The 12,643-nt window shown below is 35.9% G+C and overlaps 1 protein-coding gene across 5 annotated transcripts in view; it reads left to right on the plus strand.

Moving 5' to 3' along the window:
* KCNH7 (potassium voltage-gated channel subfamily H member 7) overlaps positions 1-12,643 on the plus strand; it is a 233,314-nt gene that overhangs the window by 179,908 nt on the left and 40,763 nt on the right. For all 5 annotated transcript variants that reach the window (XM_069861215.1, XM_069861217.1, XM_069861216.1 and 2 more), the window contains one exon: positions 4,702-5,127. In XM_069861215.1, coding sequence (XP_069717316.1) covers positions 4,702-5,127 — 426 coding nt within the window. The remainder of the gene's footprint in view (positions 1-4,701; positions 5,128-12,643) is intronic.

Consider the following 12,643-nt stretch of genomic DNA (forward strand, 5'->3'; position numbering starts at 1 on the left):
CAATCACCTCCTTATTTTCCATGTGCTTTAGCATAGTTAACTGAGAAACTCAGTGACAAAGACCAGAGTATAATTCCTCAATCATCCAGCACCTTGCCTAGCATTGTGCCTACATATTCTATTATACAAAAGAAATAGTCAGGGTGGGATCATTGTGTTTCTCCAAGAAGTGTCAAACACTGTTGCTAAATGGGGTACTGCAGAGCCTATAACAAGAGTCTCCAACATAACCAGTTATCCAGGGAAGCCTACATCCAATATGCTGCAAAGCACATCAACCTAGTTTGCCTCCTTGACACTTCACCAAGAAACATAATGCAAAACAAGTTATTTGAACACAATACCGAGCAGAAATGTTGCCCAATACCAGGCAGGATTTCTTGAGACGGAAGACGTTAGAATTGTCAGAAGAAAAGTTAACATTACAAATAGCGTAACCCAGTTCAAAGTTGTAAAGGCTTCCTGAATATTTTTTTAATTAATTGTCACCTGAAAATACCTGTGATACACACACTTCCTTCCTCCTCCTTCTTAGCAGATTAGTAGCCATTAATAAAATTTCATTATTCTGAAATAGCTTTTCCTTCCATTTCAGTGGACTACTGTTATCTGAGAAACTAAAAGCTACCAAACACTTCAGAAAGATAAATCTGTCTAAAACTGTGTGGTTTTAGGACTGTTAGTTTGATCTCTCTCCATATTTTTCTGACTATCTGATTGAAGCCCTTCTCTAAGTGCCACCTTGAGACTGCAATCGTAGAAAGGGTTTGCATGAACTTGAAAAGAGTGAAAGATGTTCACCAGCCCTATCCATGTGACACACCTGCAGTAAGATTCTCAGAGTCAAAACATGTGTTTCAGTGAAGAGTCTTCTTACTTGCAGCAGCACTGGTTTAAGAGTGACTGGAATAAGAGGAACACATGGGAAAAGTTGAATTTTACATCAGGTTTCTATACTTAAAGGCAAAATACAATACAGTTTTTTTAAACTTAAAATTTTCTCATTATAAATAGAATAAATCTTACCATCTAATGTTGCTTGTAAAATACACCAGTTATAAATACATTCATGCTTGCACTAGCAAAATCAGGGTGAGACAGTTTTTCATCAAGGTTTAATACCACCAATGTTTTTTAAAAGAAAATCCATTTTAGCTAGCAGGACTTTTGCTTATATTATAGTGTTCTCTTTATTAAGATGCCACAAAGCTTGGCTTTCTCATCATGTCATGTTCCGAGGTTCAGAGACTTTTAACACTGAAATACTTTAGTCTTGTTTGAATGCTGCTCCGCTTCTTACTCTTAGAAACACTTCATTCCCTAAGCCACCTGGTTTACAATACAAACTACGGGGAAGATTTCACAGTCCAGAAGACACAAATTAATAAAATGCCTTTGCACTAACAGTAAATTTGTTTACATCTATTTTAAGTAACTGAAAATAGTAAAGCTCTTTTGAGTGGATTCCTTAGTATGTGTCATGGTTTAGCCCTGGCCCTGCCAATTTCAGCAGCTAAAATTGAGCAGTTGGGCTCCCAAATCCCTCCCACCACCCCTAGGGAAAGGAAAATAAGAGGAAAAAGACTTGTGGGTTGGAAACTAAAACTACAGTTTTAATGAAATAATAATAATAGTGAAAATAATTAGAAAGTAATAGCATATAGACAAATACACTAGATCACATCCCCACCTGTCGATGACTATACATCACCACAAATACTGTAGAGCAGATACAAGGGAATGGGTCCAGAATTAGGAGGGAGCTGGACTCAGAAACTGGACTCAGTAACACCCAGGTCTGGGATCAGGAGCAACCAGACAGATGAGGTCCCCACTGGACGTCAGCCACTGCAGAAAAGGGCAAGATCCTTGTGCTCTCTCAGTTTTATACCAAGTATGACATATGTGGGATGGAATACTCTGTTGGTCAGTTTGGGGTTACCTGTCCTGTCCACCCCTCCCTGCAGATGCAGCCTTCTTTTTTTGCCAGCTCGAGGATAGGAATAAGTATATACTTATACTATAGGAATAAGTATAAGCATTAGCCTTTCTGCACACCATGTCCCATGTTATCAATTCTAGAGAGAAACTGTCTGAAAGCATGCAGTTAACTTTCAGAAAATGAAGTCACTTAGACTAGAAAACTGACTCTAATTTAGCTCAAGCCACAACGGTACACTGAAGTCTTCCATGTATCCAAGGTGACCAAGATTGGCGAATACCAGTACCCAAGACTTGCAAGGATTTCACACAACAGCAAAATGATAAATTGACCTCATATTCAGTCAGTCTCTATTGAAACTGCCAATATGAAACCAAAAGAAGTGTTTTCTTTTTTTTATGTATGTGCAACTGTGATTTTTTTTAATTTGAGAAAAAAAATGACATCCTCTTTCTCTACATCCAGCAAACAAAAATAGTTACATAATGAGTATTTGTTTCCATTTCCCATTGCATGGGAGTAAGCAATGCAGAAATGCAAACTTCAATATTACATTATGAATATGAGTCTAACAACCACCAGTCAGCCTCTCCTCCTCTTGTGTGTGTCTAAAAAAACTAGCAAGAAAAAGTTGGATTCATTTCTGTTATGATCACTTTTATACTGCTGTTCCCTTATTTTGCCCAATTGTTTTTTTTTTACTCTTCAGTTCCACCTAATTCAGTCTAAACCAACCTAAAATGTATAGGAATAAATGTAACTAAAATGAGAACAGGAGCCAGATTTCAGGGAAATAAGTCCAATTTACATTATGTGTTGCTCTGAAGTGAAACACTGGCTGGAATTTTCAAGCAGCTGCAAGAAACATGAAGTAAGCTTTATTGTTCTTGTCTAATCAATTTCCTTCATTGTCTGAAAATCCAGCAGGAGAACAGTGATATTAATTTTATAAATAGCAGTTCCCTTGCCGTATATACTCACACTGCTCTCAAACAGTAGGAAAACATGCTCGTCAACTCACCAGGTGGGGGTCTGTAGGTATTAAAACTGCTTAAGAGACAAAGTAATGCCTATGCTTCAACTTGCTGTCAGCTAGTGTGTTTAATGTATTAAAAAATAGCTAACACCATTAGTTAAGTTAAAGTCCTAGTTACAATGTAAAAAATAGATGAACAGCCTCTACCATCACTTCAGCATGGTGCTTAATGGCTGCTTGAGGGTACCATAGTTCAAAGGAGTAGAGTGGTTATTAACCCTGGTATTCTCACAACATTTTCAGAGTAGAAAAAGTGCCACTTAGATTACTAAGGATAGGTCCTAAGGTTTGTACAACAACTGCTTATGGAAAGCTAAACAGAAAGGAGTGTGCTAATCCTTATAATTTTACAAGTTTATATTTGAGGAGCAGGAACTTCCTCAATCTTGAAAAAGCTGAAATCTCAAATCCCAAACTACTTACCACTAACCAAAATACAAAAAAAAAAAAAACCCAAAAAACTGCACACAGTGTTGCTGACAAGGTATTTCTCCTTCTAATCATTCAGTATAATTATTCATTTTAATTACTTCAGGAAGATTTTTTTTTTTTTAAACAACATTGTTTATGATTAGCAGGGGGATAAGGAATAAGTAGCAGTAACTCATGGAAAATGTGTATAAGGCTTCTTAAACATGTCATTTGCCCACACACTAGTAGTTGAAGGTTGTCACCATCTGATATTTATTTGTCGGTCTGTGTAAAATGAAGTGGTGATCTGAGCCCTGTAGGATTTGGATAGCACTTGCAGTAGAGAAGGCAATAATTAACATCATTGCTGACAGTCTCTAAAACCACATCAAGCACTGAAAAGAGACCAAAAAGTAATTTACTTTCTTATCCTTAGAGGTTTTGTTCCTTCGTGTCAGAGTTCGGTTAGGCTGAAGGAGCAGCCGGAGGAAATCTGTTTTATCTGGTGCCCACACTATGCTTGTTCTTTGCAACAAAGCAAACATTTCAGCTTCTAGAGCCAGCAAATCAAGCAGTGCATACAAACATAATCCCTTCCAAATAAAATTTAAATCCAACATAGATAACTCTAACAGGTAAAAAATCTGTACTCATAAAGGAATGATTACAAGCTTTAGGCATTCACAAAGGTAGAAGTGAAGCAAAATGAATACTTCTGTGGTACCCTTCTTTGTCATACCTGTAACTGTACTAGAACTAGAGCCTTAGTGAAATTTGTTTGTGTGTGAAACTTTTCCACAGACAAACTCCAAAGTGGACATAGCTGTCAAGGACACTCACAGGTCTTTCTCTAACTTTTTTATTTCTGGTTGCCTAAATGTTTTATAATGACTGTAGACTCATTTGTAGTGAATTTACGCCCGTGAAAAAAGCTTTGCTTTGGGAGAAAAACACTACATCACTGCAAGAAAAGCAGTCCACTGGCCATAAACAGGCTGGCAATGTTACCAGGTGGTGGATAAATGAATTTGATCATATGTCTAATTATGCAGATTTTATGAACCAGATATGCTACTTAATGGTTGCTAAAAGGAACAAGAATTAACTTACTGCATAAAATTGTTAATTTGTTGGACCAGCAGAGATCGTGAATTCCACAGAAGTTTAGTTTGCCAAAACACCAAGCAATTGAAGCTTAATCCTCAAAACTATGATAAAGTACTTTGTAAGTTTGTCCTGTGTTTGCTGAGTTTACTGAAAGCAGGAATAGATACACTGCCTGATCATTGACACGGTGTATTTCTTATCCTAGGTTCTGTCCTTAGGGGCTGATGTTCTACCAGAATATAAACTCCAGACACCTCGCATCAACAAGTTTACTATATTGCACTATAGTCCTTTCAAAGCCGTCTGGGACTGGCTCATTTTGTTGCTGGTAATATACACCGCCATATTCACCCCTTACTCTGCTGCCTTCCTTCTGAATGATAGTGAGGAACGGAAGAGGAGAGAGTGTGGATATTCTTGCAGCCCACTGAATGTCGTAGACTTAATAGTGGATATTATGTTTATCATTGACATTCTAATAAACTTCAGAACAACATATGTAAACCAGAATGAAGAAGTGGTAAGTGACCCAGCAAAAATAGCAATTCACTACTTCAAAGGCTGGTTCCTAATTGACATGGTTGCTGCAATACCTTTTGACCTGCTGATTTTTGGCTCTGGCTCTGAAGAGGTAAGCTTAAATGAATATGAAATCTTAAGTTTTTATTTTACTAAAATATTCTGTATATCTTAATATATTTTTCTTTGATAGATGGCTTAGAAGTTCTGCCCCATCTTTTAAAGTTAATCCATAATTAAATCTTCTTTAGTATAATATAGACTATTAGAATAATATAAAATATTAGCTTTCATTACTGTCTTTACAAATAATGAAATAAAGATATCATGTATGAAGGATTTGCTCAAATGCTCTTATTTAAGAATTGCTCCTTTGCTTTGTTGCTTGCTTTTTAAAAACTGCTTATTATGCATTTAAGTATTGCATTGGCATTGGAGTATTAAAATAAATTTTCTCTCTTCAAACTCTTTAGATCAGATGTTTGCTGTGTAAAACAGATTAACTGTAGTGTAAATTATATCACTTAACAAAAAGATTTGGTTGTTGTCTATTTTATCAAGAATATGGACTACCAAAAGAGGGAAAAAAATATTATAAGGGGTTAACCTTGCCAGACATGACTGATGTCCTCACCCTATCTGTACAATAGGTTAAAAATGTGTTCAATATATGCATCCAAAAATTGCCCAAAGGTGTATAGAATGTATATTATGTTGTGTATGCCTGACCCAATTCTGCCTCCTTCCGAAGAATTTTATTTAATTTAAGAAGAGCTAAAGTTACAATATATTTTTTGATAACAAGTGAACTGACAAGTAGAGAACTGGGGGCTTTTGTGATACATGGAATACAACAGTTTAAAGAGAAAAAAAAAAGCAAAACCAAAAAGAAAAAAAAAAGCAAACCAAGGAAATCCATTTCTTAAAATACTGTTTTGCACACATTGACATAAGGGAAACAGACAGTTTTGTTGACCACATGTGCATCTCATTAACTGAGAAGAGAAAGGTGAAAACTGCAGATTAGTCAGCAACCTTTAACATGAAAATGTACTTATCTAACTTTATGCTTTCATGTCACAATGCAGAGAATACAAAAACATTTTTATTTTTAAAACATTTTCATTTTAAAATTCTTTTTTATTAAAGTCATTTGCTGTGACAGAAAATATTTTTATGTCCAATCCAAAAGCCTGAGCATATCCTAGCTATCATAATAAATTACCTGTAAATATAATTAAGTATGCCTTTAAGGCTCAGTATAAAATAAGTGGCACATACCACATATACACACCTTGAGAGTCTTGTGAGCATATGCAATCTTAAAAATTTCAGAGGTAGGATGAATATCAGTCATGCTTTCCTTAAACTAATTTTCTTATTTTTTATATAATTAGAATGCTTTCCTGTCTCCCGTACTTCTGAAAAATTATTATTATAATGTGGTCTTATTCAGCAGTTATAGAAATCAAAAGTAACATTCCTAATCAGTGGTGATATTCACACTAATTTAATCGTGAGCATACATACACAAGGTAAATGAGGAATATACAGAAACATGTAGGTAGTAGTATACAGCAGAAATAAGTTTTCTTAAGAGAATGCAACAGGAAGAGAGAGAGAGTAACATAAAGGTCAGAGGGAATGTGTTGATAGTTCTCGTACCAAAAGAGAACTTTTCTGTTCTGAAGTTGACTAGGCTTAGAGATTCAAGAGAAACTTTGACTGCCTTTTACATTCACTATCCATGGTAGGTCCCAGTCTTTCTGCAAATTTTCTGTGGTTTTGATAGTACAGACACATGAAAGACAATGACGCTCCTTCTAATTTGGACTACATCATTCCCTTTTGGGTGTGGTCTGTATTCCTTTCTGATCACTGAGCACTCATCACTGCCAAAAACTATGTTCAGTGATTGGAAGTGTGGAAAATCAAGAATTACAACAGCGACTAATTCCAAAGTTCATTGAATGTGAAGCCGAATATCATTCTTCCACCCCTCCACTATTACAGTTGTCCTTAAGCTTAAAGTGCCACATGCTAAGGTGATGCTAAAGGGATAGCTTGAATATAAGATGTTACAGATTTGAAGCAAACGTATTCTGGCAGGTGAGTACACAAACACAAAAAAGTGGAACTTGCAACAGGAATTATTGAACCGTGTAATGACTTTTTTGGTACTGCAGATATGAGTAAATTAATTCCTTATTCCCTTGAAACTGAGTAATTGAGTAGTTTCACTGTCTGGAAAAACTAGTTTGTTTACCTAAGCAGCAATGAAACTATATAGGTTATGACCTGTTCACCATGGCATCATGACTTCTCTCTCTCATTCATGGTATTGCATATGTCAATCATTTTTTTCTAATCTGCCACTTACTGCAGTTTTTCTTCCTACATTACTAACTATAGTATTCCCCCAATGATGCCTTTTTGATAGTTTAGCAAGAAGAAGCAAATATAAAACTGTTAGAATGGAGCATTTTTCATATAATAGATTTTTTCAGTCGTAAGGCTTATCTTTTTTATGAAATAGATCTTTTTGTTATCTAGAGGTTCTTCAAACAAGATCTACTATGAGCAATTGTATTGAATGGTCTTTTTATTAAACAACTTAAGCTCCAAAGAGAGCTCCATGTGCACTCACCCAGCTTTTAGGCACATTGATAACAAATCGAGTGTAGGAAGGGCAGGAGATAATAAACCAAATATCACATGCAGTACTATCTGAAAGCTTCTATTTGATCCATACTTTGTCAACCATAAGACAGCAACAGAGTAAGACAGTTAACTTTCTCATTTCTAAAACATGGAACTAATACATATATACTTTTTGTCTAAGCAGACTCAACACAAAATTATTACAGCTGGTAGTAAACCATTCCCTTTTTGTGTCTGTATTGTAAATGTAAATTGTAAATAATGAGTAGATGTAGCTTTTACTTTCTATTTTCTGGTAGTTTATTTTTGATCATTCTGCCCAGATAAGGAGTCTGGGTTTGATTTTAAACAAATAACAGATGCAGTGGCACAGCTCCTTACAGCACACACGTAGGTGATTGTCATGGTGTAACCCACATGGTTTAATCGTCAGCTAAACATGAGCAATTGTGGCACAATTCCACACCCCCACTCCAGGGAATAGGGAAATGAGAGAAAGAGACTTGTAGGTTGGAAGCTAAAACAAAAATAGATTTAATGAAACAATAACAATAATAAGGGAAATAGTATTAATAAGGAAAGAATGAAATATGTACAAATATACAAACTTGCACCCCCACTCAATGACTACATCACCACTGATGTTTCAGAGCAGACACAGGGAAAAGGTCCTCGGCTAGAGCCAGTGGCAAGTGGGAGCTGGACTCAGGAACTAGATTTAGGAACACACAAATCTGAGGTCAGGGGTAAAAGACAGACAAGGTCTGTATTAGATGTCAGCCATCAAAGAAGAGGGATTGATCCTTATGATCCCTTAGTTATATCTTAGGTATAACATAAATGGAATGGAAAACTCTGTTGGTCAGCTTTGGATGATGTGTCCTGTCCACCCCTCCCTGCAGGTGCAACACTCACCACTTTCACTTGTGGCATTCCACCAGCTTGAGGATGACCTTCATCTCCATAGGGATAGATGTAACCAATGGCCTTTCTGCATACCAGTGCCCCGTGTTATCACCTCTAGAAAGAAACAGTGTCTGAAAAGGGTGCAGTTACGTTTCAGAAAATGAAGTTATTTGGATGAGGCTTAGCTGAAAATTTAGAAAACTGATTGTACTTTAGCTCAAACCAAAACAATGATGTACATGAACAAGTGGGAATGCTGCTTGAGATTACTGATTTTTTTTATATATGCACTTAAAATAACACGGTTTTTACTGTATTGATCAACTTTTCACTACAAAGACAGGTATGTTGTGGGGAAAAATTAGATGGATATATAAACAGAGATTCTTCACTGTAATCTAGAATCAACTGCAATAAAACATACAAAAAATTGATGGTAACAACTTCAGCAAGAATATTTTCATCTTTATAGTTTTATTAAATTGAGGCTAGAGAGAACACTCAGCTGAAATATGCAGAAAAGCATAAATAATTTTGCTTTTTTTGTCTGTACAAATAATAGTGACCAGAGCTACTTTACAGAACAAAATTTAAAAGCTGATCAACAGGGAAAATGCTAATTTAGAAAATAAAAACAAATACATCATGATGTATATATCCAGCATACTCACCAAATGTAAGAGTGAATGTCTTCTATTTATAGCAATATATCAAGAAAACAGATGGCTTTTGCTAAAATGAAAACATATAAGTTAAAGTACTCCCATTCCTCTTTGTTTTGATGTCATCATTTCACTCTATTACACAGTGAATCTCTTAAAAGAAAACTGACAAGAAGAATCCCACCTTCCCAGAATTAGAGACTGAGCCTCATAGTCCTGACTGCATGTCCACTGACAAAATCAATACTTTACCTCTTCCAAATAAACTATATTTGAAAATCAAGCTCCAGAAACATCTTAGGAAGTGTGTGATAAATTTTATTGGGTTCATTTTAGCAATTTACTTGAAAAATCTATTCCAATTGACTTCAAGTCTTTTACATTAAAGACTGCATAGCAGATTGTACAGGCAGTCTGCCTTTACACTAGCAACACTGTGGACTGAGTACAGTCTGGGATTGATGCAGCATTAGGATAGAGTCTCAGGAAATTACATAGGTGGCTGGCTGACTAATATCAAAGAAGCATTTAGTATAAATTTTTTTTCTTCCCCTAATTATTTTTCAAGACAAAGGAAAGAGGAACCCCATCACTGGTTGAGTAGGCAGTTATTCATAGACAATTTTGGCTGTCCTTTATCAACAGCAGTTGAAGTACCAGTACCCTGCTGTAAGTAAGAAGTTTAGGTTAGTTGAAACATTTTTGTTTAATTGCTATTTGTACTAACATTTTCACTATCATGACGCATATAGCATAAAGATCTTCAACAACGACACAGTTCTCAGAAGAGTCTGTTAAGATACTGAATGGCCAAGTTCTCACTTGTATTAGACATTTTTCTAAGAGAGAGAAGAGAGTTAACTATGCTGGATGCTATAGTACTTACAATCAATAGATCCATTCACAGGCTGCAAAAAAAGATATGTTGATGATGGCTTTAAAAGAAAATGTAGGTGTCAGAAAATTATTGAGAACGTGAGAACCTTACAGTACCAAGAAGATGGAAAGGACCCTACAGCAGATGAAAAGCTGTGTAAGCAGGTGCACATTTAACGGGCATTGGAAGAGATAGTTTGAGCTACTCATACACATCAGCGGATTATTTGGTTTAAAAAAAGTGACAACTAGAAACATTCTAGATTTACACATTAATGATAATGGAAGTTATGAAGAAAGAAAAAAATAAACCCACAAAAATCTAGAGGAAACCTAAGGATTTGGCCACCAGTGAGAAAGTCATGAGTTGTAAGTGACTTTTTGCACAGGCAGAATGCCATTTTTTAGGTAATTAATCAGGTGATACCAGCTCCCATTTCCAGCCTGATACAATATTAACTTCTGAATTATACCTTCTGCAATCAGATAGACTGATGCCTTCCTCTATAATCATGCTGTAAGCAACTGCTGTCCATCAAAACAGCCCCCTGCTATGGTCATTTCAGCATCAAGGCTTGAGAAATTTAGGATAGAAACTAATCTTACTGTTAAAAAAAACCAAGACTAATAACTGTTAAGGGTATCCTCTTGTAATGTATAATATTTTATAAAATAAATTCAGTGACCTATACTTAAAAAATTTAGTATCCATGAACTCCTATTTTCAGAAGGTCATATCTTTCCCCTGGAGAGAAAAAAATTGGCAGACTCCAACATTCTCAAGCATCATATTAGCAGAACTGAATAATTACTCCAAAGCAACTAAAGATGCCTTCTGTGCGATTACTTAGCTCATGGACAGAACTATGTAGATATGAAAGAATCATTGTAGTAATTATGTATTATTTATTTTTTGCGCTATTACTATAGCCAAAACAGAAGAACCCATTAAACTTTTAATCCAGGCCTCCCTCTTGGACTATAGCCAGAAACCCAAGACATTTTAGAAGGTACAATAACCAAACAAGGCAAAAATATCGAAATTATGTCGGCTACACTGGTTAAAGAAATGTTAGTTTGGCAGACTGCAATATATAAATAGTGCAGTGGCCAAATCTAAGTTGATCTTTTATATTTTTCTCTATAATTCTTTTTATTTGCAATGAAAAAGCAAATTTGAGGAAACAGAACATCTGTTTTGGCAGGATCTGTTTAAAATTGGTGTTATATTAAGACCTTTATGATTTAATAAACCTTACCAATTAAAAAAGCCTTCTTCGATGTATTGTAGGGATTTTTTGTTAGGAAAATTCTTAAATATTAATGTAATTTAGGCAAACAGTTAAGTGCCTTTCATAAATGGAATACTGTTTGCACTGAATATACTACACAGGGGTGCATATGAGCCTGTATCCATCTTCTACCAATCCGGATTCAGTTTCAATAGCTATGAGATTCCTGTGTGCTTCTGGCTCACTGTAAATGTGGCTACTTGAAAAACAAAATAAATAAAAACACTTATGTGGGTATCCAGCAACTCCTGAATTTGTAGTCCAGCTGATGTGGACTAGGTATGACAAAAATAGAGGAGCAAGCAATTCAGAGAAAAGAGCAGCATCTATCATATTGCTGTTTGCAGATATTGATTGTTAACACCAGGTGGAATAAGGTGGGTAATTGACACAGTAGGACCTCTACCTCCTTGAGTGCCATGCTGAGCAAAGGATTCCAGCAGACCAAGGAAATTACATTGCACAAGGCATAGTTCTGGCAGCAAATACTTCTGTCCCTGGCCAAGCAACACATGGGAGTTGGACTGTCATTGCTACATCTACACTGAGAAGCAGAAAGAATGTAAAGGCACACCAAAACCTATGAAGCATGCTTTACACCTCTAATGCTAGCTGTATTTTTTTGTCTCTCCACTGTGTTAAAGAAAATTCAGTCTCAGAGTGGGTTTCTTGATGCTTCAAAGCATATCTAGTCTCACTAGTGCTGATTTCATCCTGATAAAATGGAGATGGCTTGTATTATACACCTACCGCATACTCCAGGGCTCACAGTATCTAAGCATGGGATTGACACATATCTTAAGGTTATCTTAAGAATGGGGTAGAATACTGTTGACATATAATAGATACACGGTCTCCCTTCTGATCTACTAAAGGGGCGCTGTAAGAACATGTTGCTTCTTCCATGTAGAGATATGACTGCATCTGCAATAGAATGATGCCAACACCCCACCAAGAAAAAAGTTAATTTTTCATAAGATTGCTCTTTTTCTTAAGGGACCATAGAATATAAGCCTGATCTACCGTACAAAAAAAAAAATGTGCCTAATGGCAATATTCACGTGCTGAAGCTCAGCTTAGTCACAGCTTTTTGAAGGACATTGTTACCCACTGTTACCCTACCTTATCTTCTTGCTCCAGTGACAAGTGCAGCCAAGTAAGCCTCTTATTTTGTTGCAAGGGCTCCAGGATTTTACTCAGAAACATGTAAATGCGAAGATTTAATAAAACA

Source organism: Phaenicophaeus curvirostris, chromosome 7 (genome assembly GCF_032191515.1).
Source record: "Phaenicophaeus curvirostris isolate KB17595 chromosome 7, BPBGC_Pcur_1.0, whole genome shotgun sequence".
NCBI lineage: Eukaryota > Metazoa > Chordata > Aves > Cuculiformes > Cuculidae > Phaenicophaeus > Phaenicophaeus curvirostris.